We start from the raw sequence: 26700 nt of genomic DNA, 5'->3' as shown, positions 1-26700 counted from the left end.
TAGACTTGGTTGTAGATCCTTGCTTTTCATCACTTTGAATTTTGTGCCAGTCTTTTCTGGCCTTAAAATTTTTTGTTGAGAAATCAGCTCACAGTATTATGGGAGCTCCCTTGTCAGTAACTAACTGTCTTTCTTTTCTTGCTTCTAAGATTCTTTGTCTTTAACCTTTGTCATTTTAAGTATGGTGTGTGTTGCTGTGGGCCTCTTTTAGTTCGTCTTGTTCGGGACCCTCTGTGCTTTTGTATGTGTGTTTCTTTTTTCTTCACCAGGTTTGGGAAGTTTTGAATCATTATTTCTTCAAATAAGTTCTCAATTCTTTGCTTTTTCTCTTCTTCTGGCACCCCTTTGATGCAGATACTGTTACACGTGGTGTTGTTCCAGAACACCCTTAAACTATCTTTACTTTTCTCGTTTTTAAAAATTTTTTTTCTGCTCTTATTAGGTGTTTTTCACCGCCCTGTATTTTAAATTGAAGATTTGATCATCTGCTTCATCTGTCCTGATGTTGATTCTTTCTAGTGTAATCTTTATTTTGGTTATTGTGTTCTTCATTCTGACTGGTTTTTTTTTTATGGTTTCTGTGTCCTTTTTATGGTTTCTGTATCCTTTCTTATGCCTGTTATCTATCTCTGTTGAAGTTTTCTCTAGGTTTTTTGACCATCCTTATAACCATTATTTTGAATTCTGCATCTGGTAGATTGCTTGCCTCCATTTTATTTAGTTCTTTCTTTGGAGATTTATCCTGTTTTCCCATTTGGGACATGTTTATTTGTCTTCCCATTTTTGCTGCCTTTCTGTGTTTGTTTCTATGTATTAGGTAGATCTGTTATGTCTCCCAGTCTTGGCAGGGTGGCCTTATGCAGTAGGTGTGGTGTGGGCTCCAGCGACATAGTCTTTCTGATCATCTGATCCAGGTGCTTTAGATATGTTGGTCATGTGTTTCCTACTGTGTAGCTGAGTATCGGTTGCTGTTGGCACATCTGTGGGTAGCAGTTGACCCTCAGGCTGGCTGGCTATGAGGATTGGCCATAACAGTAGTGTACGAGCTGCTACACTGGGGCTGACCCCACAGAACAGAATTTGTCCCAGCAGGGTCTGGTGCTTGCTGAAACCTCCCTTTGGATGTGCCACTTGTGGAGTTGATTGTGCTCTGTTGTGGTCTGAAGCCATCTCCTGGTATATTGGTTCTGGAGGCCTTTGGGGAAGAACTCTGGTGCAGATTAATGTCAAATGCTGTCTGTGACCAAGCCTGGGGCTACCTGTTAGTAGTTACAAAGCAGTCTATGGTTGGTCGGTGCTTATGCTGGACCTGAGCATATGTGGAAGGTGTCAAGTTATGAGCTGAGGCTGGCTGCCACCAGTACCCGGCCTGGGACAGGTCAGCAAAAGCCCAAAGTACTCTAAGATCTTCCACTGCCTATTGGCTACCTGCAAGGCTTAACTGCTGAAAGAGCCTGGGGTGATACACAAGTAGGGTGAAGCAGCTCTCAGTGTGCCAGATTGATAGATTCAGACTTGGCACATTGCCAGATCTGAGGCCACTCAGCAAAAGTCTCAGTGTACATCAAGGCCAGCCATGAGCTTCCTAGGGCCTGTGGACCTTCGCAGTAGGGTCTGAAGGTGTTGACAGGTCAGAGCTTTTAGAGTTCACTAGGCTAATACAGATTAAGATTTGGCCGTGTGGAGGGAAGGCTCACCAAAAGAAAGGTGGTGCCTGTCAGCCATGCTGGAAGACGACCCTTGCCTTGGAGCGTTGCAACTTAGTTTCTCCCTCTCTGTCTCAGCACCCCCAGAACTTGATTGGAATTTCTCGAGTTTTTTTTACAGACTGCACACAGGCCCAGGCCAGTTGCAGCAGTCAGGGCCTTAGGTGGTGTGCAAGTTGGGCAGGGTGAGGCCCCATGCAGTTGTCAGGATGGAGCTAGTGTAGCTCACCAGGCTAATGCCCTGTTCGGGGAGGGCCAACCCAGGAAAGGTGGTAGCCTTGTGCTGGGCAGGAGGAAAACTCAGCACAAAAACATTGGCAGCTGTCCCTCTGGCCCTTGCCCTGAAGCCACACAGATTAGTCTCTCCCTGTGTGACTGCTGGAGCTCAGGGTGAGTACCTGCAAGTGAATGTTTGTACACTGACCATTTAAGAGGACGCCTGGGTTTGTAGCAGCCTTCCATCTCACCCAGGCAGATGGAATCCCCACTGATTTTCGCAGCCAGTTGTTTTGTGGGCTCCTTTTCCTGACACTGGTGCTCCAGGCTGGGAAGCCTGGCATGGAGCTAAGGCCTCTTGCTCTTTAGAGGGGAACTTTGCAGCTGATATATCCCTTCTGATCCTCTACCACCACACCCAGTGGGCTGGGTACAGGGCCAGCCCATTTTGTCTCCTTCCTACCAGTCTCAATGTAGTTTCTTCTGTAAATGCTCAGTTATAGGCCTTCTGTTCAGGTAGCCTTCAGGTGGTTATTCATGCTTATTGTTCTATAATTTAATTATAATTTTGATATGGTCACGGGAAGAGGTAAGTGCAACTGCCCCCTACTCCGTTCTTGGATTCCTCCATGACTACTCGGTAATTTTTTCTTTGTAAATATAAAAGAATATGTGTGTAGCTATGAAAAGGAATGTAAAGACATGGATGAATCTCAAAGACATAATGTTGCATGGAAGAAATCAGACACAAAGAATACATACTACATGATTATATTTTTATGAAGTTCAGAATTAGACAAAACTCATCGATGGTAATGGCAGTCAGAACAGAGGCCATCCTCTGGTAGGGGTTACTGACGAGGATGCACAAGAAGCAGCTCTGATGGTGCTGGAAACATACACCTTGATCTGGGATTGCACAAGGTACACCTATGCAAAAATTCATTGCACTGTACACTTAATATTTGTGGAATTTATTGCAAATGAGTTATGCCTTGATACATTAAAAAAATAAAATTGTAATTTTTATTTATGTGACCGAATTCAGAAGATTATTTAGAAACACAGTTTTATAAGCTAAGGAATTATCTAGTATGATGGCCTCTATCTTTTTCACACTTTTAAGACATTTTAAGGTTATTAGTTAACCTGTTAGTACCTAACATTTCATAGCACCTACCATGTGCAAGAAACCTCTCTGAGCACTTTTCTTGCATTTAGTAAACACATCAGATCTATATGGTAGTATTTTAATAGGTTTTAGTATTATCCGCACTTCATAGGTGAGGAAATTGAGGCACAGAGTGATCTCTCCATGAGGGGTTTACAAATAGTAAGTGGCAGCACCAGAACTTGACCCCAGGTTGTCTGGCTTCTTTGTGCTCTTAGCTGCTATACTAGCGTCCCATGCAGAATAGCTTGGACAAGAAAATACAGATGGGCATATGCGCCCTTCGAAGTGTCCATCAAAGTTTGGCACCTATAATTGGGTACTGTTTATGTATTACTTCTAATAGTAGCCCCTTATGTGTTAAGAATAAAATGGTTTTCTGTAGTTTAGACAAAATTAAAGCAAGTCTGTAACTTTCAATGACATTATAATAAACTATACGAAAATAACATTTTTTCTTATAAAAATAATATATAATTACTTTAGAAAAATGAGAAAATGTAGTTAAACTAAAAGTGGAAAGTAAGCATGCCTGTCACCCAGCACCCTGAGCACCTGACTTGTGCCCTCTCAGACCTTTTCCTGTGCGTAACTGGTGTCACATGCACGTTTAACAGCTGGGAATATTGTACATTCTGTTTTGTAAGTTTTTTTACTCAGTATAATGGGGACACTCTGTCCAGTAAGTACATATTCATTGTGATGAATTTATACTAGAAATAATTTTTTACTTTCAAAAAGAAAATTATAGGGCCCACTTTGTATGTGACTTAGGATCTATGAAAGCAGCCATTAAAAACTAAGAATTCATGCCTCAGGCCTTTTGCATGATACTTTAATCCAAATTGAGGGTATCACCTGTTTTCGTAGTTTATGTACTATATATAGAATTGTATATATGAACCCTACATAATGTTATTAACCAATGTTACCCCAGTAAATTGAATTAAAAATTTTTTTAAATTAAAAATAAAAAAGCAAAAACAAACAAAAAAAACCTAAGAATTCATCTCTACTGTATTATCTCACATGCTTAAAAATCTTCATAAACTTCCAACAGAATTGCTTTGTTACGTGTAATATTTAATATGTAGGCATTTCCCTTACGTTTCTAGAAAAATATGGATATTTTGGAATGAGGCTAATTTTGTTAAATAAAAGCATTCATTTCATTTGCATATTCAAGGAAAGGTAATACACCCAAACTAAGTTTTTTGAAACCCCTATGTTCACAGACTTCCTCCAACCCATACATGCAGAAATCCACTTAGTAGCTATTGCAAACTCTAGTGTTAAATGTTACATACAACAAACAGCTTAACTAAGTTCACCGGCATATTTCCATACATTTGGGGCATTCAGAACTAGTGCAGGTAGCATTAATTTAGTTACAGAACCATGGACCATTTTTATTGTAGTCACCTACACCAGAGTTCGGCATGTTAACTATTAGTACTAATACACACAAATATACAAACATAAACTTACATATGCATATCTTCACTCTTGAAGGTATAATTTTTTAAATTTATGTGTTAGAGTCTTCGTATTTGGCTTACTTGGAAAAAGGAGCAATCCAAATATATTTTATTCATAATAAAGTTTCTCTCTTCTCCCTTTCCTGGTGCATTGATGGATGTATTACTGAGTGTAGAGCTTTGCCTCAATTTCATTTCCTGCTCTCTGTCTCCTTTTACCTTCAAAATTAAGTGGATATTCTATAAATTCTGAAAGAAGAGGTTAATACTAATATTGCACAGTCAGTGAGGCAGGGTTCCCATCCCCAACAGTGGTAAAGTAATGTGGTGCAAATGTGGCATTTACTTCCTTTTGAGGAAAAGAAGCAGCAAAGAATATGCATGGAAAGTTATTTCAGTTCATTTGGAGCTCACTTTTTTTTCTGTTGAGCAATAAAGTTTTTCCTTGAACACTTGGCTGCTTTTATTAAAATGCTTAGTGAAGTAGTTTTTTCCCAGCTGATCTCTCTAACTGTTGCTGGTGCTGTGTCTTTGTGGGTTCTAGCAGAATAATAATACTCAGGAGAAGCAAAGAATGTTTAAAATGTGGTTTTAATGACTGGATCATTTGGAGATAAATTAGATACAAAATATAACAAAATGAAGCAGTATTCACCTAACATGTTTTAATTTATACTTCTGATTTCAGAGTGAACATGTCGGATCAGGAAGTCATTTCAGTACCCGTAAGTATAAAAATGTAGATTATCATTACAGTTCACCCAGTTTAAGCAAAGAAGAATGTTTATGCCTATTTATTTTGTCTAACTATATATGCTACTCCTGTTACTAAACTTCATCCAGCTAGTGTGTGATTCCTCAACATGTGGGACTCTAGCCTCTAACACAAAATTTGGTAATCACTGAGGCTCTGACTTCCTTAGCACATATTTTAACAATTGTGTATGGTATGAATTACCAAATTTGCCTTGTTGGTTAGTAGACATTTCTCTTGTGATATTTGGGACTTGTTTTTTATGGGAATAAACATGGTTTTCTGATTTGGAGAAATCTATGGATACAGTATCAATACAAGTAATAACTTTAAAACTAGTTAGAAGTTCCATAAACATGTTATTTATTTTAAAACTATACATAATTAGTCTTCACTTTTGCTGTTGTTTTTCAATTTTAAACAGTTTCTTTAGAACATTTTTTGATTCCCACTGAATATTAATATATATCCAGTAAATTGCAAGAACACCACTTTTATTTTGATTGGTTATAATGTACATATATAATAATCATGGAGCTTATTTAACAGTGTTATATAGTTCTAAAAGTGAACTTATAATTTATTCAGAAGAATATAGATACTTCCCTTATGTACAAAGAAAAAAGGAAAAATATAGACATTTTAGAAGAGATAATTTTATACTGTAACTCATGCTTCTCTTTTGTTCAAAAAATAAAGAAGAGATAATAACACCAAGTTAATGCTTAGCGTACTTTTGTATGGATATTGAAGTTGATATCATTTATTTGGATTTATTTAGGAAAAGAAGATATGCTTCTTAAACAAGGTCAAATGTACATGACAGACTCACAGGTAATACTGCTTTTTAAGAAAAAAATTTATAAAAAATATTTCTGCCTTTAAAACAGAGAACAACTTCTATATTTATCAAAAATATATACACTGAATATGGTTTTAATTATTTAAAAAAGTTGGTCTTGCATTCTTTAGCAGATTTTACTGTCTCTGGTGCCCCCTAGTGTGTTTTTAATGACAGTGGCTTAAATAAGAGATTTGAATTAATTTCACCATCTTCATAGTAAGCCTCTATTACAGCAGTGGTTAACTTCATATTTTCCCATAAAAAGGGGAAAACATGTATGATTAATTAAAGAGTCATTTGTTTCTGGCTTTTAAAAATATATATTTTTTCCCATGCTTCTATATATGCTGTGTTTTAGAAATTCACCTCAAAATAAATAAATAAAGCTTCCAAGAAGGGAGTGTTGCCTGATTTTCTTACGTGTTTATCTGTTCCTTACTTTTAGTTCCAAGTAATAACAAGGTTTACATCCCTAATACCTCTTAAGGACGTCAGAACTGATAAATATTTGGGCTTTAAAGACCTTTTTACATGCCTTCATCTGTGGACAAGTGAATTAGTAGGCATGATATCTAAAATCACTTTAACCTGGAAACTTCTAAGATTCTAAGTTGAGAGAATGGATATCAATCAACTGAATGATATTTAAGAAGATTAGATATTATTTAATCATAGTAAAACAAGTATGGAAATTGTGAAGTTGTTCAAGTAACTTTTTGGTAAATTATAGCAGTCTTAGCCTAAAGATAATTGGTAAATTGAAAGATAATTAGAAGCAGACTGAGGTTGGGAAATTATTCCATGTTGTAAATTTTCTTCTTGATCCAGGGAAGGATAGTATAGCTTGAACTGCACAACACTGAAATAGTAGAATGGGTCAGCCACATCTTTGGGCATTTGAATCGCACTTCCGCCATCTTTCCAACTCTCAGTCTGAGGGGACCGGGAGATGCTTCTGAAAGTCACATCACCAGGGCTGCTCAAGGAAAACCCCAAGTTCAGTTCAAACTTGTATTGGTTGGAGTTGGTAGGACTGGGAAAACCACAATTGTGAAATGTCAACCTGACGGGTGAATTTGAGAAGTATGTAGCCACCCTGGGCCTGAAGGTCCACCCCAAGTGGGCCCATCACGTTCAACGTGTGGGACAGAGTGGGCCAGGAGAAGCTGGGTGGGCTGAGAGACGGCTACTACATCCAAGCCCAGTGTGCCATTATAATGTCTGATGTCACTTCAAGAGTTACTTACAAGAATGTGCCTAACTGGCATAGAGATCCAGTAGGAGTGTGTGAAAACATCCCCATCATCTTGTGTGGCAACAAAGTGGATTTTAAGGACAGGAAAGTCAAGGCAAAAGTCAATTGTCTTCCAGCAAAAGAAGAATCTTCAGTAATACGACATTTCTGCCAAAAGTAACAACTTTGAAAAGCCCTTCCCTCTGGCTGGCTAGAAAACTAACTGGAGCCGTGGCTGGTGTGGCTGAGTAGATTGAGTGCTGGCCTGCGAACCTAAGAGTCACCAGTTTCATTCCCAGTACGGGCACAAGTGTGGGTTGCAGGCCAGGTCCCCAGATACGAGAGGCAACCACACATTGATGTTTCTTTCCTTCTCCTTCTCCCTCCCTTCCCCTCTCTCTAAAAATAAGTAAAATCTTTTAAAAAACAAAGAAAGAAAACTAACTGCAGATGTAGACCCTAACTTGGAATTTGTCACCATGCCTGTTCTTGCCTTTTGCCAGAGGTTGTCATGGGCCCTGCTTTGGCAGCACAGTCTGAGCATGACATGACCTTGAGGCTGTTCAGACCACCGCTTTCCTGGATGAGGATGATGCCTTGTGATAAAGGGAAGCTGGAACCCATCATCAGAAGTCCAGTTTCATAGGCAACAGTCCTGTAATGTCAGTGGTGCAGCACATTTGCCACTTTATTATATAGCTAAACAGAACCTATGCTTGATCTTTGGGATGCTGAAGGAGATGAACAAACTTTGGAGTCAATGGGGCAGTTTAAAAATACTGCCACTTTTTGGACCTGCATATTTAGCTGTTTTGGAATGCAGTTGTTTCCTTATTGAGTTTCACATATAAGAGTGCTGCAGCGGCATCATAATACTCAGTGGTGAAACCTTGTTTGTTACTGTCATTCCTTTTCATTTAGAATCAGAAGAAAACTGTATTTCTTTCTTTTATTAAGATTTTTTTAAAAATTTATTTTTAGACAGAAGGAAAGGGAGGGAGAAAGAGAGGGAGAGAAACCACAATGTGTGGTTGCCTCTCTCATGCCTCCTACTGGGGACCTGGCCCATAACCCAGCCATGTGCCCTGACTGGGAATCAAACCAGTGACCCTTTGGTTCACAGGCTGGTGCTCAATCCCCTGAGCCACACTAGCCAGGGCAAGGTGTATTTCAAATAAAAGAAAAATGAAATAGTCAAATGTACTTATAGCACATGGCTTTTATCAATGAATTAGTACTTGTAAAGAGCACTTACTGTAATTGGCTTTCTGGGGAAAAAATATAAATTGTTAAATTTAGTCTTTCATGATTATATGTTTCACTGAGAATTTTAATTATACTTCTTTTTTGTCAGCATTTACTAGAGGGAACAAGATGTCAATCAAATTTTGTAGTAAGATTAAATGCAAAGTTCTAATTTATCTTTCTCTTTGAGAGAAGAAAACTTGTTGCTTTTCTGTGGGTCGATTAACATCATTCTCTTGACTACCCTCATACAAGCCAGGTTTATTTTGGTGGTATTTTTATAACTTAACATTATCTTGGAGCTAACAATGAGGATATTCAGAAGTCAAATTTATTTTTTTAGAAATTAAATAATTTTTAACTTGTTTTCCAAGAGTTCTGATGGTTTCAAAATTTGAAGTTCTAAGCACATTGTATGCCATAAAACATAGAGGTAATAAATGTGATTTGATTGAGCTGATAGTCATTTGTGGGGTAGGTATTATGAATGGGGAAAGAGACAATAGTTTTCAGAGGCCACAGCTATTTTCTTTGTTCTGCTAGAAATACACTTAAGTGAACAGACTTTTAAAATGTCACTGCTTACGGGTATATTAAGGAGATCATACCCAGAACTGTTTTTCTTGCCTCACAAATCAGTACTACATTTTTCCAAAATACTAGTCTGAAAACCATTTGACTACTGATGTTGTGCATACTATATAAGCTTAGCAAATAAGTAAGTGTGTTTGGCTGTTGTGATTGATACTCTTTCCCTCCCCTCCGCCCTTTTTCAGTGTACTTCCACAGGTATGCCAGCTCATATGCAAAGTAGATCTATGTTAAGACCACTGGAGCTGTCCTTACCCAATCAATCCTCATATTCTGAAAATGAAATTTTGAAGAAAGAGTTAGAAGCAATGAGAACTTTCTGTGATTCAGCAAAACAAGACCGACTCAAGCTCCAAAATGAACTGGCACACAAGGTGGCAGAGTGCAAAGCTTTAGCACTAGAATGTGAAAGGGTCAAGGAGGATTCAGATGAGCAGATAAAGCAACTAGAAGATGCATTAAAAGATGTGCAGAAGAGAATGTATGAGTCAGAAGGGAAAGTGAAACAAATGCAGACGCATTTTCTTGCCCTTAAAGAGCATCTTACAAGTGAAGCAGCTACAGGGAATCACAGGCTAACAGAAGAACTGAAGGATCAGCTCAAAGATATGAAAGCAAAATATGAAGGTGCTTCAGCAGAAGTGGGAAAATTAAGAAACCAAATCAAACAAAATGAGTTGTTAGTTGAAGAGTTTAAGCGGGATGAAGGCAAGCTGATAGAAGAAAATAAGCGACTGCAGAAGGAATTTAGTATGTGTGAAATGGAGCGAGAGAAGAAAGGGAGGAAGGTCACAGAGATGGAAAGCCAGTTAAAAGAATTGCTCGCAAAGTTGGCCCTTTCCATTCCAGCAGAAAAATTTGAAAGTATGAAGAGCTTATTATCAAATGAAGTAAATGAGAAGACAAAAAAGTTAGTTGATATGGAAAGAGAATATGAAAAATCACTTAGTGAAATTAGACAGTTAAAGAGGGAACTTGAGAATTGTAAGGCCAAGCTTTCTCAGCACATCAAACCAGAGGAACATGAGCAGCTCAAGAGCAGGTTAGAACAAAAATCAGGAGAACTTGGGAAGAAGATCACAGAGTTAGTGTCGAAAAATCAAGCCTTACAAAAGGAAATTGAAAAGGCTTACCTGGATAATAAGCTCCTCAACCAGCAAGTGCATAACTTAACCATTGAAATGAAAAATGATTATGTTCCTTTAAAAGTAAGTGAAGAAATGAAAAAGTCACATGATGTAATTGTTGGTGATTTGAATAAAAAGCTTTTAGATATAACACAAAAATACACAGAAAAGAAGTTGGAGATGGAGAAATTGCTGACAGAAAATGACAGTTTAAGTAAAAATGTTAGCCACCTAGAAACAGTGTTCATACCTCCTGAGAAACATGAAAAAGAGATAATGGCTCTGAAATCCAATATTGTTGAACTTAACAAACAGCTATCTGAACTTAATAAGAAATGTGGTGAAGACCAAGAGAAAGTATATTCACTCGTGTCTGAAAACACTAAATTGAAAAAGACTCTGAGTAATCAGTATGTGCCAGTTAAAACCCACGAAGAGATTAAAACTGCACTAAGCAGTACACTAGATAAAACTAACAGAGAATTATTAGATGTGAAGAAAAAATTTGAACATGTAAATCAAGAACTTATAAAAATAAAAGATGAGAATGAGATATTAAGAAGAAACCTGGAGAACACTCAGAACCAAATAAAAGCTGAGTACATCAGCCTTCGAGAGCACGAGGAAGAGGTGCGCGCTGTCAGTGAGAGTGCGAGGAAGGCGCAGGATGACAGCGCTGAAATCCTAGCCCACTACAAGAAGGGCCAGGAGGAGATTGTGACACTGCAGGCTGAAATCGAAGCCCAGAAAAAGGAACTCGACACAATACAAGAATGCATTAAAGTAAAATATGCTCCAATTGTCAGCTTTGAAGAGTGTGAAAGGAAATTTAAGGCGATAGAGAAAGAACTAAAAGAACAGTTATCAGAGCAGACACAAAAGTGTAGTATCAGGGACGAAGAGAACGAGAAGTGCAAACACGAGAACAACAAGTTAAAGAGGGAGATCTTCACTCTTCAGAAGGAGTTAAAGGATAAGAATGCTCTTATTGAGAATTCTCATGAAATGGAAAGAGCATTAAGCAGAAAAACCGAAGAGCTGAACAGACAGTTAAAAGACCTGTCGCAGAAATACACAGAGGTGAAGAACGAGAGGGAGACGCTGGTGGAAGAAAATGCCAAACAGACTTCTGACATCCTTACAGCACAGACACTTTTGCAAACGCAGTATGTTCCATCTGAACAGGTAGAAGCTCTGAAAAACTCTCTCAATGGCATGATTGAGAATCTAAAGGAAGAACTGAAGAATAAACAGCAGTGTTATGAGAAAGAGCAGCAGACAGTGACCACCCTGCGTCAGCTGCTGGAGAACCAAAGGAGTGCCTCTGTGCCACTGGCAGAGCACTTGCAGGTAAAGGAAGCCTTTGAGAAAGAACTTGGGATCATGAAAGCTAGCTTGAAAGCCAAGGAAGAAGAAAACCAACACAAAACTGAAGAAGTCTCCAAACTCCAGTCAGAGGTTCAGAATAGTAAACAAGCATTAAAAAAGTTAGAGACCAGAGAGGTGGTTGATTTGTCTAAATACAAAGCAACGAAAAGTGACTTGGAGACACAGATTTCCAACTTAAATGAAAAATTGGCCAATCTGAATAGAAAGTATGAAGAAGTATGTGAGGAGGTTTTGCATACCAAAAAGAAGGAACTATCTGCAAAGGATGAGAAAGAATTACTCCGTTTCAACATTGAGCAAGAAATCAAGGATCAGCAGGAGCGGTGCGATAAGTCCTTGTCAACAATCACAGAGTTACAGAGGAGAATACAGGAATCGGCTAAGCAAATTGAAGCAAAAGATAATAAGGTAGGCCCTGTGTAGTCTGCATTCCTTTGCACTGGAAATCCCAGAGCGGAACAGGGATCTTTTTTAGCATCCTGCAAGCAGGTTTGCAAAAGCATTAACATAGTGATCATTAAATGCCACCTTCCTGTTTCCTGCACACTACCGGTGTGCAAGAAAATTTGGAATTGAATAAGAAAGTATAGGCATGGAAAAATCAAAAGCATTTTGAGTTTTGTTTCCTCAGCTGGTACAGCCAAGAATTGAGGAAAGATGAAGAAATGCAAGGTACATGCACCTCATGAACCAGCGGGTTTCAGAATGGTGAGGGAGGGAAGGGAAAAAGCTGTTTCTGGCCTGCAAGAAACCATGGACACTGGGGAGCACGACACACATAATCTGGGCACTCACCCCTACCAGTTCACCAGGCCCCCCAATTCACTGTACACTCTCTCCCCACATCTTTCTACAGACTGGTCCCCTCACCCAGAGCACACTGCCCCTCCTTTGTTGCAGTCAAATTCTATGCATTCCTTAATGCCCACGTCAACACTTGTCCTCCTTCCTGAAGCCTCCACTGTCCAGTCTAGTCCACAGTACACTTTCCCTCTTCCAAAATGCATGTTTTATTTTGGCTTTGACATCCACTTAAAGCATAAATATTACAGTGTCAGAATTATGTGGTTGAGCTTCCCAACCAGCTGTTCCCAACCAGAGAAAAATTATAACTTACCTTTTCTTTTTATCATTCATTCTCATGGTATAATTTACACAGTAGATGCTCAACAGTATTTTCAGAAGTGGTAGTTGCATGAAATATGTACTGTGAAGATGAGAAATCAGGGGGACTTAGTGCAGTTTTATCAGTCTGACAGATAATTGTTAAATGCCTTCTACATGCCAGGCGCTATGCTCAGTGCTGGGGATGCAGCACCGAGTAAAGGTAGACAGCCCAGCCCTCGGAGAGGTCCAAGTACCAACCGGACATATCTGCCCAGATGACCCAGAAATTAAGTGCTCCCTGCTTGTTTGAAAGGTAGTTATGAATAATATAATGGCAAGTTATTAATTTCTACTTATAATTGTTGCCATTAATTGTGTACTATGTACCAGGCATACATATCTTTATGATAACATTTGATTTTCTTAACTATAAAAGATTTCTCCCCCTTTCACTGATAATGAACTTAAGGCTTAGAAAAAGAAAGGAAATCAACCAAGCTCATGCAGCTAATAAACACCAGATGTGCCTAATTTAAAGCCTTAAGGCCTGTGCTCTTTGCACTATTCTAAGCAGCCTCCCCGGTTTTTCCCTCTTTAAGACAAAGCAGTCTAAAACCCTGCATTCTTTAAAGGAACAAGGCACATAAGTTAATGCTGGAGGTACATGAGACATGCTTTTTTATTTTTCAAATTTTGTTGGAGGCAATCTCTTCTACTTTCCTGTTTCAAACGACCAGGAAGATAGTCTGTATAACTTCATAGGTATTTGTGTATTATCTAAAAACAAGAAGACTGGGGTCATACTTGAATCTTAGGATATACACTGTATTTATTCTTAGTTTTATAATGCTTTTGGAAGGAGTTCCTGAGGAATATAATTCAATGTTTGGATATTAAATGTTTGTATGTACTATGTAAAGATGTTCATTGTAAATGAGTAGTAATATATTTCTCCCACAACCTTTTTCTTTTTTTTAATAAGATAACTGAGCTGCTTAATGATGTAGAAAGACTAAAACAGGCACTGAATGGCCTTTCACAACTTACCTACACCAGCGGGAGTCCGAGCAAGAGGCAGAGCCAACTGATTGACACTCTGCAGCACCAAGTGCGGTCCCTGCAGCAGCAGCTGGCTGTGAGTACCTGGGCCTGCAGGGCCGCGGGCCGCTCTGTGCAAGGTCACAGCAGCTTGTTGGTTTATAAAGCTGATTGAGAAATCAGATGGATTTGTGGCTGTGTTCAGATCCAAGAATGTAATCACTTTTGTTAAAAGTTACTGACACTAGTGGTGTAACAGACTTTATTTGGTGCCTACTATCTGCCAGGCACTACACTACACATTTTACATACTTTAAACTTTATCTTCATCACAATCTTACCAGGTTCTATGCATCTCATTTAACATTCCGTGTTAAGGAAACAAAGATGAAAAAACTGGATGCCTGGGGTCATTCAGCTAGGATTGGATCCCGGGACTCACTGACTCCAAATTTGGAGTCTTTCCAACAGCAGCGCACTCTCTAAAGCATTGGTCCACTCAAGTAAAGGAAGGTTTCTTATACTGTTTAATCTTTATGAGTAAAGATAGACATTCCTATGGTTTTATAACATATCATTATATATATTAAAAGAAAACATCAAGAAAGAAATAGATATATCCATATAGGTACCTATATCCATATAAATACCTATGTGGATATATACCTCTTTTATATATTAAAGGAAACATCTGGATTTAGAAGCTGGAGATGGGAGCTCAGTTCTAAGCCTTGCCATTTGAAAGTGAGTGCCATGGGACATTCCCCTTCGCACTTGACTTCTTCATCCATAAAATAGGATAAGAAGAACTGATCTCTTGTTTGTTTGTTTGGTTGCTTTTTAATTGAATGAACTCATATGCATGGTAACACTAAGTAAAACATAGCCCAATCAAATGTAAATTGTTGCTATTATTTTCCTATCCTATAGGAATTGGTTGTGAATTATTTTTGAGTAGAAGAACGTTATTTTTTTAAAGTGTTCATTTTATAACATTGTAGGCCTATAGCACTTTGTTAAAATTGATGATTTGGGTCTTATCAAAGGCAAATGGTAATCCCTTCAGTAATTGGAAATATTTGTTTATTATTTATTATGTTCATGACAGTGTGCTAAACATTCAGGGACAGAGTATATAGTCTGGTCCCCAAGGAGTTGTGGGTAGTTTTAGAGGCAACATAGAGATCCAACAAAAGTAGAATAACAAGACAAAAAAATACCAAATACAGAATTGTGAATAGAGTCCCAGATGCTAGGCAATAGTTAAGTCCCAGGAAGGGGTTTCCTTGTATGGCAGGAGCTAGTCTCAAAGAGGAAGGGCTGAACTTGTAAGATAGATGGTGTTTTGGTAGGTGAAAGGGAAACAGTCTCCTAGACAAAGACAGTTTGTGTGAAGCAAGGCATGGAGGTGGAATGCAAGAGGCATGCCCTGGAGCAGCGAGAGGCCCATCAGCCTGGCCAGTAACAGGAGCTGTATTTGGTTCTAATCATGGAGGCTGTTGAGAACCAAGCTTATGATTTTGGATTCTCTCTTATATATAATGAGGTGTCCCCCAAGGTTTTTAAGTCAAACGTGATATGAGGAAAGATCTGCCTCCATCTCCAAAGCATAATAGGAGTGAATTCTAGAGATGGGGTCAAGAGGAGCTTTGCAATAATCTAAAGCATAAATTGATAAGTGTCCAGATTATTTAGTGGCATTAGACGTGAACTAAGGCAATCATTTCACGTGACCTAGGATAAGTAGGATTGCTTTCACTATGAATGTTCCCACCCATTCATGAGAAAAGTTCATACTACTGTTATGCTATGGAATTTGGCAGCGGGTGGGTCCAAGGTGGTTTGTTATAAGCAGCAGGAGGACTTTAATAATACTGCTGTTTTATAGCCTCAGGCCCAAGGACATCAGTGTCACAAGCCTCCATGTGTTTAAAAACATGAATGCTGATATTCTGATCTGTCTGTCTGTCCACATTTCTAGGATGCCGACAGACAGCACCAAGAAGTAATTGCAATTTATCGGACACACCTTCTTAGTGCTGCACAGGTAAAGAGCTGTTTCTCCTTTGAAAAGGATATTATTTTACCGAAAATAATTTTTTGTGTTCAAGTAAATTTATGTGAAAGTCATGTTTAAAGTAGTTGTACCCATATGCTTATTTAAAAATAATTGTGTTTCTTTTAATCATGGCTTGCATATTTCCCAGAGAAATTTACAAAGCTATATGGCAACACAACATCTTCAATTTACTGTTATCTCCCTCTGCTTGTCACTCATTTTGTAGACAGTTTGGCACCATGTGACAGCAGCACACGTTAATGGTGTTGCTGGCTGGAGATAATGCCTTGCTGGCCACACGTGGCTGTCAGCTAAAGCGGAGAGTGGAAAAGGCTTCTCTGTGTTTTGGTAGTGCTGGAGCATCTCTTTGAAATGTAGATAACACTATATAAAAGCACAAAATGACAAGTAAGGTGTGCACAGAATTGTAATAATTTAAGGAAAAAATTTGGTTCTGTTAGGAGAGTGTCACTAATACTTATTTATTGAGCCTTAAACCCAGCGAAGCATAAAATTAAGAATTCCCTTCTTTGAGTACATAATGAGAAAGCTATTTTTTTGAAAAAATAAAATCTTACTAAGAAAATGTTTAACATGTGAAAGATACTATACTTAATGCTCTGTAGAAACCCTATAATCAGCATCTCCAAAATTCTCATAATAGATTTTTCAGGAAGATGTACTAAAGGAGGCTATGTTAGAATAGCAGGTGAGATATAAGAGGGTTGTTTAGGATTTGAAATGTTTCAGGCCACACTGTTAAAAGAAAAAAATGGGTATTCAGAGCAAACTTCAAAGAAGAGTCACTTCAAAAAAGAACTAGGTAAAATAATAAAAAGAAAGAAACCACAACATTGAATTTTTAAAATTAAAAAGCTGGCTTGTTCTATAAGAGATGAATGGGAAACCAATGGAAGAGAATGAATGTTATGATTAAAAAAAAAAGTATCTTGGGCTACCTTCTTTTGAGTAGGTAGAAGATAAGCTGGAATGGATAGTATGTTGCAGTTATTGGAGAAGACTGTTGAGAGACCAGGACCGGAAGTTAGGAGGGGAAATAGAAGAAGAGTATACAGACTTGTATTAGAGAGCATGTTCTGCCAAGAGACACAGCAAACTAAGAAGCTTCTGAAATTATTCTACTGACTCCTAATGAAACATAAGAAAAGCGGCTGGCATCTGAAATAGTCTTACCTTCTGGCCTCATAAAGTTAACTAAGAAATTCAGTTTAGTCAACTATGGCTAATGTTTGAAATTTAAACACCCTGCTGTTGTAGAAACAGATTTTGGAAGCAAAAGTTTTTTATATTAATAGGAAGCATTATGCTGAAACCTATTCAAGTGCTCCAGCAAAGAATAAACCCACCATATTGACTTGCATTTAATCAACCCTCTTGCCATCTTTTTAAGTTTAAAGTGTTTCTTTCTAAATATATGAGTAAATGGCTAAGAAGATCTCAACTTCACCAGCAATGGGGGAAGTGCAAAGAAACATGGAGGTGCCATTTTTCTCTAACGGGATTGGCAAATACTAAACAAGGTGCTGGGCTATAGGATTGGCCAGGGGCACTGTGGGAAATGGGCATTTATCCCCTGTTGGTGGGAGTGTAAATTGTTATAATCTCTATAGAAGGAAATTTTGTAGTACTTAGCAAAATTAAAAATTGAGCTTGTTTTTTATAAAAAAATTCTCACTCGAGGACATACTTATTGATTTTAGAGAGAGCGAGAGAAAGGGAAGAGAGAGAAGCATTGATTGGTTGCCTCCCATATGCACCCTCACTGGGGATCAAACCCCCAATGTAGGTATGTGCCCTGACCAGGTATCGAACCTGCAACCTTTTGGTGCACAGGACGATGCTCCAAACAACTGAGCCACCTGGCCAGGACTGAGCTTGCTTTTTGACCATCAGTTTGTTTCCTAGGAATCTGCTCATAAATACTGGAAACACCTCAAAATGCCATCACTGGGGGAATGGGTAAAGAAGTTATGCTGTATCCATATAGTGGGATGCTATACAATATTTTGAAGTAATTAGGGGAATAACTTGGGATAGATTTCTATGATACCAGGTAGAAAGGCAAGTTGCAAAATTACATATGATTCTATTTATGTAAAATATATAAATATGGGGATTTGTTCATTAATTATCTTTCTAATTAAACAAACAAACAAACAAAAAAAACCCACCGGACTCTCAGACAGAGCAAGGATAAAAATTTCCTTGCAGTTTATTTGCTTATTTATCATTCATGCTGTGCCTTATCATCCGAACTGTTTTAAGAGAGAAGTGTGTCTGCTTTCTGATAATAGATATTAAGAGCAACTGGTGTGCACTACTTTTAAATTGAGTTTCTTTGTTTTAATGATGGAACTTTACTCCATTTTCCAGTAAATCCTTAAGAGTTCAGCCAACGTGGTGAGGACTTGGCATTTGGTGAATCACGACCAGTTAGACCCTATTATAAAGCCTTGTCTTTAGTTATAATTCTTGTGTAAATGAAGATGACATGAAATATGTCTCCTCTTCCTTCTTTGTCTCAAGGGTCACATGGATGAAGATGTGCAGGCAGCCTTACTCCAGATTATACAGATGCGGCAGGGGCTTGTGTGCTAGTGGTCAGCGCTGACCCACAGTGTCCACGTCATCTGCTGGTGCTGAGCATTCTCTTGCAACTGCATGGCCTTTCTGAGCCTTCCTGTACTAGTATAATTGAAATAAAATATATTTTGTTCCATCAATAGGTTTTTAAAAATTAGATGAGTATGTTACTGAGTTTTTTAATATCAGTTCAAATCTTATCTTCCATATGTGTTGACTTTACAGTTAGGCAAACAATATAACACTTTGCCCTGGACTGACCACATACTTTTGAACCATTGCATCGCTAATAAAACATGAGCCATCTGAGTGAGGCTGAAGAGGGCTTAGGCTGAAAAAATTGCTTAAGGGTTTCTCTCAGAAAAATTAATTTGGTCGGTGGCCACTTTTAAGTGGATCAAAAGATCTCTCAGATCTTCAGTCTGAGCCATGACTGGTGCAGTTTCAAGGAATGCGTTGTAACTTGGCTGGCCAAGTTCATTTTTACTGAAGTAACTTGAGTGCCTTTGACTTCTTTTGGAGATACAGACTTTTCTCTCCTCACACGAGTAACTTTTATGCCTTTTAAAATAAATTTCTTTTCATAGTGGTTTGCAGTGCTAAATTACATTTAGATTAAGAACAGGCCAGGGTGGAATATATCAGGAATTTATAATAAAATTGCCTCATAATCTCCACAACAGTATCTTAATTTTCACTTGTGGTGACTTTTCTGCAGTATTTAGAGAAGTATAAATGGTATGCTAGATTTTTCAGTGTCAACAATTTTAGACTTTTTTAGCAATTACGTTGACATTTGCAACTATAATAACCAAGCATTCATTACACGTGCATCCTCCAAATGTTTGTACTTATTTATAGGAAAATTGCACTAATGAGATTAATAATGTGAAATGCAACTTTCTTGCAAAATTAGCATGAAAACAGATCTTTAAGATTTTAGACAAAAGTGCAATAATATAGTAAACTTTAAGAATATAGTTAGCAAGAAAATAATGAAAGTGGACATGTTTATAGTGAATACTCTGTTGTAACCAACCATTTTTATGAACTACATCTCATTAAAGTTTATATGTTTTGATATTTTTATTAATTTTGTTTACCATTCATATTGAAAATTACTAATTTGACTGTTAGCAAATAAACTGAACAAATGAATTATTTCTGCCAAGTTTTTCTTAAATTGTGAAATGTACCTTAGCAATAATCTTTGAACACCATGAACCAGACTTTTGACCCCACTTTTGTACAATAACAAGGACACGGGATCATCAAAATAGCTTTTCCCACCAAAGAAGTCACTGTGTTTCTTCATTGTAAAGACAATAGAAGAAAGTCAGCGTAGGATTTACTCTTAACTCTTTAGGTAGATATACAGAGTTTACATAAGCAATATTTGGATTCTTTAATTTTTATATTTAACATTCGACAGCAGTGGTCCCCAACATTTTTGGTGCCAGGGACATTGTTTTCGTGGAAAACAATTTTTCCGTAGACCTGGGGCTGGGGGGGGTTGGATGGTTTTGGGGTGACTTAAGCACAGTACAGTCAAGCTCACTTCCTGCTGTGCTGCCTGGTTCCTAACAGACCTGGAGGTTGGGTACCCCTGGTCTACAGATGAGTTCTGTTTCACGAGTATTAGCTCTCCTACTGAAGCTCTGGAGTGGAGAAAGTTCCTAACTGAATGGTCATATTTCAGTGCTGTATTTTCCATATTAGGGGTGGGAAGGAAAACATATGTGTATTTTATTTTGTCTTCAGCCATCAATAAAGTGTTTTCTGTGGAATATTGTTTTGAGCATCCTTGTAAGTAAACAAGTCCATTTGCTGTCTTTGGAGAATTTGTTGTAGAGACCAATGGGGTTCAAAGTACAGATGGGGGTATCTATTTTTGATTGCTATGTAGAGTGAAGGAAGTATCAGGTAACTCTGAATTCATGCCATCCGCTCATTCACTGACCTTGTGACATCAAAGGCAGAGACTGCATTTACAACACTGACGGCTAAAGCTTTTTAGACAGTAAGCAAGTGGAACATAGCTAATGGGTGATGCTGGCCTCTCTGCTGTCCTGTGCTCAGAAAGACTGTGAGGCCTGAACTTCTGGCCAAAAGGAAGAAAGATGGGCTGCTGTCCAAGACGCGAGTGCTGTCTGAAAGAACCACCGAGCTCCTGTGGGAGTGTGGTCCTTTGTGGGAAGCTTTGTTACTATTCCGTCGTTTAGTCTTTTATTATCACTCCTGATTCATCAGAACAGCTTATTCCTTTTGACAGAGGATCAATGTTGTAAGGAATTATTAACAGAAAATCAAATATTCATCTGATGAACATCTTAAATTTTCATATTACAGTGATTAATCTCTCACCATACCTGTGTTCTAAAACTCCAGATTAAATTAGCTTAATCTTTCTGATGGCTTGTTTTTTGTTTTAACCTCTTCTCTTGACCCCAAACAAATGTTACAGTTTAAAATGTTCTGTTATTCTAAATGCATGGGATTATTGCTGCTTTAAAAATCTTGCAGCTTCATAACATAAGCCCTTCTTTCCCCAGTGGTGCCAGCTGTCCGCTAACAAGGACGTAAGCACTGTTCTCATACACGTGCTTTTCTATCTGAAGCACTGTGCTCTTGGTTCACTTGTTTCGAGGTAGAATAGGGCAGAGATTCAAATGAGCTGTTGGTGTCCATGGTGACTGCTCACAATGATGCCAGACATTAGCAGCAGTTGTTACGTCTGCTTCACTATGGTGGAGGAAAATGACTTCTCGCTGCCTCTGTATTTTCCCCATCGCTGGACTCTTCAACCTTGTGGTGATCTTTTTCCCTCTTGCATGTTCTGTTCATCAAAGTAATGGCAGTACCTCCGGCACTAAAATGAGGGTTGAAAGAGGATTGTCTGTGATGAGCATGCAAACTGTGGTAGCACATGTCTGGCAGAAAAAAAGAACCTGGACCTTACTCCTGGCTGCTAAATGTCGTGAATAATTTTCAGAAAAAAAAATGAATGGCACCATAAAACATACCATGCACAGAATACATCGTGCACAAAATACAAAATGGAAACTAGGCATTCCTGCTCTTGTTTCAATGTTCCTGCTGAACTGGATCTGACACTTTGTTGTTGGAAACTCTTTCCGTGGCTTGGGCCTTGGCTGTTTGAAGCCAGGATGTGTAGACCAACCTCTCCAGGTACACATTAATCTGTTGCTTAGCATCGCCTCTGTTTCTTATTGCACAAAGGGGGCCTTTGGCTGACAAGGGTCATGAATGCAGAGATTTGTTTAATTTTTTATTTAAAGATGAAGCTGCAGCAGGGATGGCAGGCATTCCAGTAACACTTCCCTGGTTGGTGAGCGCACTTGCGTTTAGCATAATTGGGCAAGTGGCATCGCTTATGCCTTAGAGGGCATTTTCATTATTCACGTTTGCCGGAACGAACATTGATGATGAATGAATTCAACCAAAGAGGGAAGGATACAGAAATGTCCTATGGAAGTGGAAACGAGCCAAGACCTGTGAGGGCTGCTTCCCCCCTTGTGTGTGTGTGCGTGTGTGTGCGTGCACACGTGCCATTCAGTGAAGTGAAACATCGATAAAAATAGGCCCCTTATAATTGATATTTAGCATCAAATTGTACTTAATGGGCCTGATTTTTATATTTTAAACAGGATTACAATTTTTTTGAGGTAACAGACCTAGGAATAGTCTGAATTCAGGAAGGAGTTTAGAGAGGTTATTGCCGTCTTAATAATTTAGAAGACTTCTATTGCTCTGCCAAGTCAGAAGATTAACATTTAATGGAAAAAAATTATATATCTATAATTCAGTCATGGCTATTAGATCAGATGGATTTTACATTAAGTGAAAAAGATGTCAAGCATTTAAGGACCATTAAACTATAGGACTCTTTTATATGATTTTAAGGCCTGGGTCCTGCAGTGTAGAGTATTTATTTTTACATATGCAGAAAGCATTAAGGGTGGGAAAAAGGGCATGCATTTTAAAAGAAAATAGGCCATGAAAAAGTGTCATTTTTCACATTGTGTACAGCTACCATACAGATTCAGTCTTATTTTATAATAATTGGTTTTATGCATCATTGAATTGCTTTCTCACAGGCTTGAAGAACATGGTGAAGGCTACTTTGAAAGTGGTGCCTGCAGGAGATCCAAGGAGGCGGGACCCCTCTGTTGATATTTCATTTTCAGAAACCACATTTCTCATAGTTTTCAGGTCACTCTATATAGTAAAGAATTTGAGTGTGAAAATGCCTTCTCCAATGGCATGGGGGAGAAAAAGACCTAAAGAGGAGTAGTTCTTTCTAATAAGAGTCAGCCTTTATCTAGTGAAACCCGAACGGTCCAGGAAGGACTGGAATTCCACGCCAAGAATAACCACTCGCCCGTGGGGAGAACGACTGTGCCATCCTGTTTATTAAGGGCTTGTAACACACTTTTCACAGTTGCAGTTAAAACATGACAAGCAATACTTTAACATAAACTTTTCTTACTATTTACACAATACCTCCTGTCCATTCCCACCTCCAAAAACTGGGGATGAGTTTTATGTAGGAGTATAAAATCAAATAAACTTAGGGAACATGTGGGAAGGAATGGAGTTATTATAATTTGTAACGTTTTCCCCTACAATGTCCAAACAAATTTTGTGATTTTCTTTCTTGCTATTCTAGGATTTTTAAAAATTGCCTCTGGCTGAAGTGGCACCTTACAGGCTGCTTCAAAGACTCTCTTCAGGATTTAAAAATGAAGGAGATTCATAGTCAGAGTATTCCTAAAACTCTGTTGAGCCAAAATAAAAAATGACTGCTACCTATGTTTTTGCTAGAAACATTGTGTCCCTTACAGGAGTTTAATGCACAATTATAAACTGTTTTCTGTGGGAACGGAGAAAGGACTGGACCCATCACACCACCTCAGGGCCGCAAGCACAGCCCTGAGGACAAGTGTGTCTGCCTCAGTCAAAGAGAGGGGAGCTGCTCCCTGGAGCTCTGAGGCTTTTTCGGTTTTTTTTTTTTTTTTTTTTTTAAGTGAATTATTCCAATTGGCCTTAATCCCTAAGCAATGTAGTTTTTTTTAAAACCATCCCTATTCATTCACACCAATTGACATTTTAAGAAGTTCCCCCAACTCCTGTTCCTCTAAATCTAAATATATTTGTTAGAGTTGAAAGTGTGTAAGAGGATTTGCAATCTGTGACGATCCAAAATACTGTTCATTGTCAATATTTTTGCTGCGCCACAGCCAATCTTGTTATTATAATGTGTATAGCCTCTTAACGGCAGCAGAGCCCAAATACATCACAGCAACTGGGATAACCGTGAGCAGAGCTTTTCTCCGACTCTGTGCTACCACCCGGCTCAGCGTGCTGCATTGGTTATGAACGTCGGGAAGGATTCCTTAATAAGCTCTTGCTCTCCTTCCAGACCCTTTCAGGCAATTTCGGCCTCTGTGTTCTCTAAGTAGAGAGCAGTTACCAGGACAACAGAGAATTTGAGGCAATTTCATTGTGATCTGATGTCTAATGAGAAAAAGGAACTAGTGCCTTGAACTTACATTCTAGATTCCCAGGCGAACGTCAATATGCAAGTTTAGTGTTCTTGCCCTACCCCACTGCAGAAAGGATTTTAAATTAAGGTGACATGCAATTTTTTCCTTAATATGGGAGAGGAGAAGGGGGGTGGTAAATACTAAAAGGATAGGAAAAATGAGCAGCATTTGGGGATGCAGAAAACCTGCCATGAACACCAAGCAGTCTGGTTAATTTTTTGCGACTGACCTCAATTTGACTCACCCTCCCAGCAGTCAGTGCAAGGCAGAGAGCATCACACACAGGGAGGCACGGCATCCCTTCAGAAGAGCACGGTTTCTCCCGGTCCGAGGCGGCCAGCCTCGGACCCCAGCCTGTGGCCCCAGCACAGCGGCCGGTACTCTTTTCTCGCAGGAGAGCGCGCCCCCTCCAGGGCGTGGGCCGCGCGTGAGCAGGGGACATCTTCCTACGCGCTGTCAGACTTGACGGCAAGAAGCTTAATCTAGTTTTTAAATAATTTTCTTATTTTTGAACTAATTTGTGATCTATGAGATCACTGAACCCACAGTAATAGTAGTCTACATTTGGGGTCCATGAGAAAGAACTTTTTTCTTTCCCCCCTCCTGCCCTATTCTTGGTCTATAAATGTTTCAAACAAATTTTTAAAGTAGGTGTCTGTCTCTGGCAGTTACTGCCTGCCTTCCTCTCTTTTGCATGCATTTGCGGTCTCCCTTCAGGCCTCCTGTGCTCTCACCGCGCCCCAGGCCCCCATTTTGCGCCTCGGCCCCCAGGCCTGGCAGGTGCCGCCATTGCCCTCGCCTCCTCTCCAAGATAGAAAAATGCAGTGGCTGCCTGAGGCAGGAATCACAACACAGTTCACTAAGTTAATTTATACCAGTTGTAAATTATAACATGTTAACTATTGCAAATGAATTTTCATTTTAAAAAAGCATGTGAACCCCTAATGATGTATTAATCAGCAGAGAATCTTAAGGGAAAGCCATATTTTAATGGGAAAGAAGATAATTTGCAACAAATGGAGGCATCATTTCTGTGTGAATTATGTTCACCCATCCCGTCTTCACAATTCCCTCTCAACTCTTGCTGCTTTTCGCAGATTTCTCCCTCCATCTACATTTTTGCCGAAACTCTTTTTAAAATATGAATTACGCAATGGACTATAACCACCCATCATATATACGCCTCTCTCTGTTTAGGGAATTCTCTGCCTTATGAATTTTTTTTTTACAGAAAACTTTTGTAGTTTATTAAAAATTGCAAGTGTGCCAACATGAAGACCCAGTTTTCCCTTTGGTGTCATTCACCTGGAGAGTGAGCAAGCTCCGCCCGGAGACCTACGGGCCACTCACCGTAACAAGGGCTGGCGCGGCGGTTTCAAAGCAGCACGGAGTGATGAAGTGCGTGGTCAAAACCCGGGCGATGATTATCTTCACCTTACACAATCTGGTGTCACATGCATAAAAACTTATTTGAAAGCATATTTCCTTTCAGGGGTCTTATGTAGCAGATCCAGCCTGTTATGGACCCAGCCCCCAGAAACATCCGTGGGGGGCGTGTGAAGAGCCCGCCTCCGCGTGTATCAGTGCGCACCACACCCGCACGGCTGGGCACACACCTGCCCACAAGGAAAACCTGCAGCCCTGCAGTGAGAAGAGGGTTCTGCGCTTTCCGCCTCCCCGCTATAAGCTGTTTGGTATCACGTCAGAACCTTTGCCTGACTTTGTCAACGTGGACGTCACATTAACGTCTGTGTGGCCTGCAAGTCCACTGCCCCAAATGGCTCCAACCCTCGCACTGTCCAAGCAGCAGCAGAAACACGAACTTAATTCTCTTAAACAAGAGGAGGGCATGCTTGCATCACACATCATGGGCTCAGCACAGCCCTCAGGACATGCGCCCGCCTTTCACAGACACCGGGCCTACCTGGGGGTCAGTGTGATGCCTGCCCCGCGGGTCGTGTCTACCAGAGACAATCACACTGGGGTCTTTAAAAGGGCACCCTGCTAGGATACAGTTCTTTGTCTTACGGAGATTACTGTACATATGACCATATGTGGTTTAGAAAACAAACATTGGGCTTGTCGGGCTTTGGTCCTGGAAACTTCACGTGAGTTCCTGCTCCAAAGCACAGGACACCGAATCTCCATTTGCCGAGGGTGTTGTGCGCCCTCGTTCTGGGCGCTAGAGCAGACCACGACCACCTGCCACGCGGCAACGTGTAATGAGGGTGTGGCTGCACCAGTGGGGTCTGCAGGCTCCTGCCTCAGAACTCCTGTCCAGCCACGGTGCTTCCCCGCAAGCCAAGATTCTGCCTTATGAGTCTTAATGGGAGGAACAGATGCCTGCCCTCTAAAGAGGCTGAAAATGCCCAATGTTTGCTTTTCCTTGACATCTGGGGATGTGAGCATATGACCCAGGCGAGGTCATTTTGCCAACTGTGCTCTTGACTTTGACTAGAGGACTAAGTGACAGTAAGAGGTAGAAGTCAACCAGTGGTTGTTGGTGCCAATTCAAAGCCAACAGGAATCTCCAGTTTGAGGTGTGGTGAAGAAAAGAAACTGTTCTGTAC

The 26700-nt window shown here is 39.5% G+C and overlaps 1 protein-coding gene and 1 pseudogene across 3 annotated transcripts in view; both read left to right on the top strand.

Moving 5' to 3' along the window:
* UACA (uveal autoantigen with coiled-coil domains and ankyrin repeats) overlaps positions 1 to 20013 on the top strand; it is a 94735-nt gene extending 74722 nt beyond the window's left edge. For all 3 annotated transcript variants that reach the window (XM_054594775.1, XM_054594912.1, XM_054594847.1), the window contains exons 14-19: positions 5260 to 5296; positions 6107 to 6159; positions 9425 to 12163; positions 13845 to 13997; positions 15882 to 15947; positions 18507 to 20013. In XM_054594775.1, coding sequence (XP_054450750.1) covers positions 5260 to 5296; positions 6107 to 6159; positions 9425 to 12163; positions 13845 to 13997; positions 15882 to 15947; positions 18507 to 18578 — 3120 coding nt within the window. In that variant the 3' untranslated portion in view covers positions 18579 to 20013. The remainder of the gene's footprint in view (positions 1 to 5259; positions 5297 to 6106; positions 6160 to 9424; positions 12164 to 13844; positions 13998 to 15881; positions 15948 to 18506) is intronic.
* LOC129071883 (GTP-binding nuclear protein Ran-like) lies at positions 6855 to 8402 on the top strand (annotated as a pseudogene).
* Positions 20014 to 26700: the final 6687 nt, after the last annotated feature.

The sequence above is a fragment of the Pteronotus mesoamericanus genome, unplaced genomic scaffold (genome assembly GCF_021234165.1).
Source record: "Pteronotus mesoamericanus isolate MK-2021 breed Mesoamerican mustached bat unplaced genomic scaffold, CSHL_Meso_final contig_100, whole genome shotgun sequence".
NCBI classification, from domain to species: domain Eukaryota; kingdom Metazoa; phylum Chordata; class Mammalia; order Chiroptera; family Mormoopidae; genus Pteronotus; species Pteronotus mesoamericanus.
Note: the sequence above shows the minus strand (reverse complement) of the source record. Positions and strands in the feature narration are given on the sequence as shown.